This window comes from Theobroma umbraticum, unplaced genomic scaffold (assembly GCF_002168275.2).
Source record: "Theobroma umbraticum cultivar Fairchild unplaced genomic scaffold, ASM216827v3 scaffold_56.0, whole genome shotgun sequence".
Lineage (NCBI taxonomy): Eukaryota > Viridiplantae > Streptophyta > Magnoliopsida > Malvales > Malvaceae > Theobroma > Theobroma umbraticum.
This window is the reverse complement of record NW_018397256.1, coordinates 4,229,134-4,236,970: the sequence shown is the minus strand read 5'-3', so window position 1 is coordinate 4,236,970 and position 7,837 is coordinate 4,229,134. Positions and strand designations below refer to the sequence as shown.

Below are 7,837 nucleotides of genomic sequence, written 5' to 3'. Positions count from 1 at the left end.
ATTCTCATATCCACCATTGCTTATAAATCCACTTTAAGCATCAATAGACCTATGCTTGATACATATAAAAATCCTTAACTCTTATGTTTGTATAAACGCTTATTTGTATTCAAAATTAGCTATGTGAATCTTTATATGTCGATCCAATTGACATTGTGAACAATTTGGTAAAGTTTGATAAAATTGAATTAGGTATTTGTATTATTTATACTATCATTTCATTCTATTAATTAGGTTTTTATATTATTTATAAATCGATGGATTCAATTATTTTCGTTCTATTAATTAATTGGATTGTCAAAAATTTCAAAGCGAATCAACCAATTGGATTGAATGCCACTCCTAAGAAAAAGCATTTTTCTAGGGTTGCCATTGCTATTGGTTGTCAAAATACACAATAGAAAATTAGTAAGAATTTAACCAATTTGATAGACAGTATGCCAAGAAAAAGCTCCATTAATTGTAGTTATTTAAAAATAAGCCAAGACCAAGACAAATACCAACAACATTATTCAGTGGTACCCTAAGCAGCATCAGCATATCCTCTGCTCTTTCACCAACTAGTTGCAAACCAAGATTAATTGCCTTCTACCACAATAGCACCATCAATGCTGAAGATAACAAACCAACCTATAAATAATAGGCAATGCCCTTCATCACCATACTTTAAGGCAATATGCAACAAAGCCTTTATCATGGAAAAATTTATATTTCATTTCTACAAGTGGGAAGATATACCTCATACTCAAAGCATAGCCATGCATTCAATTGTTATAGAAAATGCGGTGCCTAGCTAACAAGATTTTCATGCTGTAAAGTGCTCCTTGAATAATTTCTATTTTCAAACAATATAAGAGTAGAATGCAACAGCAATCAATTTCCTGTGACCGCAAGTACCTGAATTCATTAAGAGCAAGAAATTAGGATTAATGGTTTTTCATTCCTTTTTTTTTAATTTTTTGTGGGGTGGAGAAGGGGTTGAGAGAGGAGTTAATGCTTGAGGCATTGCCAGCAGTAACAGCTTGCCCTATCTTCCTTAAAGCTCGATCTAGCTTCCTCAATTTTGCAGGATCAAACTACAAAATATCGAAATGAAATGAGAAAGGAAGATTAGCACTAAAGCATGTAATAAGACCACTACCATAGACTAACTAAGCCGGGAGATTTGGTATTTCTGGGAATTAAACCAGCTGTTGGACAGTTATATCCAAAAAATATTGATATCCATAAAAATGATGGGCCTTATATCCTAGTCAAACTTAACCAGTAGAGAAATTACAGTGTTATATTTTTCATGGTGCAGTAGAGAATTACTTGGATGGAACTAGTTTCTAACTTGTAATAGAGAAAGCAAAGGAGTGGATTAAAAAGGATGTCTACAAGGGAATGAAAATAAACATTATGCACCACCAACCAGATGAAATGCTAAAAACAATGAAGCCAATGCATCCACTAGTCTTTCCATTATTTTAACAGCACTGTTGGTGTTGGACCCAACTTTACCGACGTAAAGGGACAAACATATTTTCTTCTTCTGTTATCATTATTTTCAACAGGGAATGGATCACAAAAACATCTTATCGTCAAAATGCTGAACCTTCCACATGATAGATATTTAGTCAAGGAATCTTTCAAAAAAACAAAAAAAAAAAAGATACTTAGTCAAGGACAACAAAATGCTAAAACACAACCAAGGAAACTGTGAATGGCTTCCCTTTTCCTCGAGAAACTTCAACCTGCATGTACAGATTTGTGAACTTCTGTTGACTATACCTTAACATATCGAGTTTTCCCTAATTTTAGCATGAAACCAAAATTGCATTGGAACAATTTCCCAAGCCAGGATACTATTGCCTTGAGCAGCATTTCCAAGCTCAGAGCACTGAATGGCACACGGATCCTGCCAAGGGAAAAAGGTATAGCATATGAGAGAATCTTAACATGCAAAATTTTCTGAAAAGTATAACGTTAATTCTAAGAATAGTAGCACCGAGAGGGTAAAAAAATAAGAAACAACATAAATGAAAAGTACAAACGAAAAGATAACCAAGCATTTCAAAATATCTAAATGTAGGGTGCAAAGACAGTTAAAGGAGCAACTTACCAATGAGATGTGATCAAAACTTTTGTATAAGGAGAAACATACAAGTCAACCAAACAGCAAGCGATTAGCTCTACTTTAGAAAATGCATAAGACACTAGAAAACATTATAACATACATACTGCAAAGAGACACTAGCTCTTCTAGTGTAAAGGCGTGTTGGTCAAAATATGTTTCCGCACATACTTCCATTCCAAAGTCATTATACACATCCCATAAACCCCATCTTTGAGTATGCCATCAACTTAAGAGCAATACGTGTAATGGCATATCCCAGTCGAGATCCCTTTCTGTTCATAAAAGTGGAGATGGAACTTTCAGTAACATAGGAACAACATTGAGATTAGAAATCAACAAAGATTTTGCAAGGTCACTAGTTGATCAGGAGCTACATTTAATGAAACAACGAACCAAGAAATAAAAAAGACAACAACGCTTCTGCAACCAAACCAATGATTCCCTGTGGTGTAAATCTAGGTTTAATGACATATCTATTTAAGCCGGCACAAATAATATTACCATACAGGAAAGCTTTATAAAAACAATTCTTCAAGGTAAACTTGACTGACATGCCACCTAATAGCCATTTCAGGTACAAGGTCTTCAATTTTGACTCAATCAGTTCAATGCAATCAACTAGCTTGCATCTCAGAATATTCTTAAAATAGTCAAAAAAATATCATTTAATTTATGAAATGTATTCAACATTTGCAAGATAAAAGATCCTTCAAATTCTAATGGGTTTTGAAAAAGCAAAATGACAGCATGAAACAATTGAAGGCTTGAAATATACCATGAAGGCACACCTTTCTGAAATGTGGCAGTCACCCTATCCCAAAACAGACCAACTCAGTCAACAGATTTGAAGGTTCATCAAAAGTAATTTAAATAGTTAAAACAACATCAAGCTAAGGAGAGCCCAATTCAGTGCACCAGAGATTAGTTAGAAGTTACCTTCATAACAAACTGCAAGGCTTCAACATATCCCAACTTGATATCTTTCAGAGCATTCCTTTTGTAACCAATTGCAGTGACAACTTAAAACCCATAAGAGCCATCAGGAAATAGCATATGCCCATTTATCCAAAAAGGAAGAAAGAAATCTGGACATTGGCTGAACCAACTTGAAGGCCAACTCTTTCTCTTTCTTTAACAAGCTCGAGGCCAAAACAAGACACCGTCTTTCGACAGCATAAATTTCTTTCTACATATTAAATGGAGAAGAAAAGCTCTCCTTTTGACCTTCTTTGACACAGTTGCTGACCAAAATAAACCAAGTCACATCATTGGGTACAAAGCCATTCTCCACACCTCTATATAGAAGTAAACAGGCCTCATCAAACACACCCTCTTTGCAGTGCCAACTAATCAAAGTATTATAAGTAATAGCATCAGGATAAATACCTTCAAATTTTAATTTCTCAAACAGACTCAAAGCCTCCCTTATGCGTCCAGCTTTGCAAAGACCATTTATTAGACTGTTATAAGTTACTATATCTGGCGTCAAACCTCGATGAATCATTTCTCTTAGAAACTCAAGTGCATTATGTACCTTCCCGGCCTTACAAAGGCCATTGATTAATATATTACAAGAAATGCTACTTGGAACCAGTCCGTTCCTTATCATTTCTTCAAACAATCCCAAGCCTTTATCAATTGCCCCAGCTTTGCAAAGTGCCTTTATCAGACCATTGTAAGTGATTGCATCAAGAGGGCATCCTCTAAATAGCATTTCATTTACAAGCTTAAGTGCTTCTTGGATCTCACCACTCCTCAGAAAAGCATGAATTAGCGTGTTGTATGTTACTTTGTTGGCAATAACACCCACAACCAACATATCACGATACAGTCCCATAGCCGCTTCCATTTGATCGGCCTTGCATAAACCAAATATTAGTGAATTAAAGGTAAATATATCAGGCTTACATCCTTTGCTTGACATTTCACCAAGCATTTCCCGAGCTTCATGAATCTTCCCATCCCTGCATAATGCACTTATCAGGGTATTATATCCCACAGTATTCAGGCTGACTTCTTTTGCAGACATTTCATTTAACACATCACCAGCTTCCAATAGTCGACCTTCCTTGCATAACCCATCAATCAAAATTGAGTACGTTATCACATTGGGCTTGGATCCCTTGCCTTCCATCTCATTAACCAATTCAAGAGCTGAACCTAGGCATCCTTTCTTGCAAAGTCCATGAATGAGAATGTTAAATGTAAAAACATCAGGCCTGCAGCCAAAACTTAACATGATATCATGCACAACAGCCTTAGCTTCATCAAACCGTCCGCTTGCCACATATCCATTTATCAAGGTATTGAAGAGAACAATGTTTGGGCTGGGCACTTTGTCTAATAATGCCCTTGCTTCATCAACTTGGCCTGTTTTGCATAACCCTTGCATTAAGAACCCATAAGTCAGTTCATCAGGGATGAAGCCCCGGAGAAGCATCCGATCAACCACTTTTACTGCCTCATGAATACGGTTGAGCTTGCAGAGGCCATGGATAACATCATTAAAAGTCTGAACATCAGGACTGCAACCCATCAGAAACATTTCCTCCAAAAGTTTCAGTGCCTCATTAACCCTGTTGCTTTTTGACAATGCATGTATCAAAGTATTGTAAACCACTGAATTTGGCACACATCCATGTTTCGTCATATCCCTAAGCAGCGAGCAAGCAGAATCCACTTCATTAACAATACAAAGTGCTTTCATAACCAAACCAAATGTATAAACATTGGGAGAAATACCTTTATTTAACATGTCATAGAAAACATTCGGTGCAACTTTATGGCAATTGCCGGCCACCAGAATATCCAAGACAACATTGTAAGACCTAACAGTTGGTTCACAAGAATAAACACTCTTTATATCCAACAACAACCTAGTAGCCTGACCAGGGAAACCAGCTGTTCCATAATATTTCATGATCAAAATGAAAAGGGATTCTTTAAAAACAACCCCTACTTCTTTCATTTGCATCAATAAGCTATCTATGACCTTAAATTCCTTAGCTGCCCCAAGTTTATCCATAAGAACATAATACACATCAAATGTATGGCAGTAGCCTTTCTGGGAACCAGCCCAATGAAACAACTTTAAAGATGTGGGAACATCAAGTGGCAATTCAAGTAATTTACAAAGCTGATAAGGAGTAATCTTATTGAATGACTTTCGAAGTTCATCGAGGTCAAATGGTTTGAGTAATCTCTCCCATTCATTTTCAGACTCTGATTGATTGCTCTTGGAATAATATTTAGATGAGCAAACTGAAAAATGGGGTTTAGAAACAGATTGCAGGTTTTTTCTGACATGTAATGCAAGGTTTTTTGACCTTCTGAACATTACTCTAAATGGGTAGCTCAAAATCTGCACATTTACCTCTTTTATGATGAAAATTTCTGAAGGAACACTGTTGTAACGCTCCAGGTCCCGAGATGGAGCTGTGGTTTTGGCTTCCACCGCAACCGATTAGCTGCTTCAAGATTTTGGGTTTGTGGGCTCGGGACAGGGAGAGAAAGCAAAGAACCAAAGAGGGAAGAGGGGTAGATCGGGGTTTTACTTGATCTTTTGAAAATCAAGTGAACTCAGTTATTAAGAAAATTTCATATTACTAATTATCATTCAATGCGTAGCGTACTTGTTTTTTCTTGATTCCATTAATAAGTAACACTAATTTACAAATAAGTAAGTTTAATTAAATCTAGGTTAAAGTTAAATTACGTTTCACAATTGATGGGATTTGATAAGGAAATTCAATATAGGGCATTGAATATGAAGAAAGCTGTCATAGTATTTCTATTTCACAATTATATATTTATAGTATAAATATAATATAGTTATCAAAATAATAATCGATAAGTTAATTTTCACAATTCAAGTTTTGATAAAACATATCTCATTTGTAGATTTAAATATATCATCTTTAATATTTGTCTCTCGTTTTTTAAGTGAGCTTTATCTCTATAGTGATTTAGTTAATACTATTTGTAACTTTAATATGCCCCTACTAGATGATGGCACCATTAATGATTCCAATCTTGGATAAGAGGAACTAAAACCGTGCTTTGAGTAGCAGTTTTAGTGAGTGCATTTGCTAATTGATGTTCTATGGGAATATGGTTAACACGAAGTTGCCCTTGTTTCACTTTATCTTGGACAAAAAAAAATAATCTAATTGCAAATGCTTCATCTTTGTATGAAAGATTGGATTTTTGCAAGTGTAAATGGTATTTATGTTATCACGGTACACAGTGAGAGAACTAGGTAGGACTATCTAAAGTTTATAAAAGAGAGATTGAATCTATGTTGCTTTTAAAACAACAATTACAATAACTTGATCTTCAACTTCTGTAGAAGACCTAGCTACTATTTTTGTCTCTTAGAACTCCAAAAAATGGAAGTGCTTCCAAGATACATGATGAGGCAAAAGTAAAGGTCCTATCATCAGGATTTCCTGCTCAATCAAAAGTTATGAAGACTTGTAGAGATGGAGCGATTTCCTTTTTAATGAAAAGACCATGGAACAAGGTTCCTTTAAGATATCTTAATAATATCTTCAAAGCTTGATAATGTAGTGCTGATGATTTATGCATGAATTGGGATAATTTGTTAACAACGAAACAAATATCAGGTCTAGTAAAAACAAGATATTAGAGAGAACCAACAAATTTCCTGAATTCCTCATCATTGGCTATTGCAAAACCATCATGTAAGTAGAGGCAAGTTTTAGTATATATTGGTGTATTTGATGCTTTTTGCACCAAACATACCAGCTTTGAGGAGAATATCTTAAATATATTTATCTTGAGATAGAAAAAGACCTTATTGTGTAGGAACAACATCAATGCCAAGAAAGTAGTTTAGGGAACCAAGATCTTTGATAGAAAACTGTGATGCAAGATTTTGAAAAAAGTTGGAGAGAAATGTCTTGCGATTTCCTGTTAGAATCAAATCATCAACATAGACCAATAGATATGCGATGATGCCATTACAATGATAAATTAATAAAGATTTATCACGTATTGATTGAGTGAAGTTAGAAGAAAGCAAAAAACTGCTCAAGGCTCGGTACCATGCTCGAGGTGCTTATTTAAGGCCATAGATTGCCTTCCGAAGCTTACAAACAAAATGAGGCCTGGTTTTGTCATACAAAATTAGGGGTTGCTTCATGTATATGTCTTCTGTTAGTGTGCCTTGTAAGTAAGCATTATTTACATCCAACTGGTGTAATGGCCAATTGTTAAAAACTGCCAAGCATAAAACTAACCATATGGTGACTAGTTTGACTATAGGTGCTAAACGCTTCATTGAAGTCAAGACCAAGCCTTTAGGTGAAGCCTTTTGCCACTAATCTAGTTTTGTATGGAGAAATGGAACCATCAAGGTGCCTTTTAATTTTGAAAATCCACTTACAACCAACTATAGTTCTGTTGTTAATAGGTGGAACCAATTCCCATGTGTCATTGTTTGTAAGGGCAGCATATTCATCAAGCATAACTTGCTTCCAATGCAAATATCGGATAACTTGCATAGCACAAGTTGGTGTAATGGATTCTAGAAAAGGATGAGCGGTTGCTAGATGGAGCTATTTAGGTTTAAAAATATTTTTTTGTGATCAAGTAATCATGGGATGTGTTCTATGAGATTGAAGTGGCACAAGAGGCTACAAGGTTAGGTTAACAGGTGATTGAAGAAGAGGTGAAAAGGTAATTACTTTGGTGGAA

General features: G+C 35.4%; 1 protein-coding gene across 9 annotated transcripts; it reads right to left on the bottom strand.

The window, feature by feature from the left end:
* Positions 1-491: 491 nt before the first annotated feature.
* On the bottom strand, positions 492-5,666 carry LOC110410698 (Pentatricopeptide repeat (PPR) superfamily protein). Of its 9 annotated transcripts, XR_016350921.1 has the most exons (3): positions 3,056-5,665; positions 2,895-2,930; positions 492-2,391 (listed from the first exon to the last, which is right to left on the bottom strand). XR_016350921.1 is itself a non-coding variant. In XM_021420551.2 (2 exons), the coding sequence occupies exons 1-2, from the start codon at positions 5,454-5,456 to the stop codon at positions 3,380-3,382; spliced, it is 1,986 nt and encodes a 661-aa protein (XP_021276226.1). In that variant the 5' UTR covers positions 5,457-5,666; the 3' UTR covers positions 492-3,379. The 9 variants fall into 9 exon arrangements, 1 of the variants encoding a protein (XP_021276226.1); XR_016350922.1 differs by having other exon boundaries at positions 492-1,900; positions 2,220-5,665; XR_016350923.1 differs by having other exon boundaries at positions 492-1,900; positions 2,224-5,665.
* Positions 5,667-7,837: the final 2,171 nt, after the last annotated feature.

Bases quoted from the DNA above. Each gene is read 5' to 3' on its own strand.
- LOC110410698 (XM_021420551.2), bottom strand. From the start codon at position 5,456: ATGTTCAGAAGGTCAAAAAACCTTGCATTACATGTCAGAAAAAACCTG. The intron at 3,415-3,505 runs GTATTTATCCTG...ACTTCTATATAG, and splicing joins TGAGAAATTAAAATTTGAAG to AGGTGTGGAGAATGGCTTTG.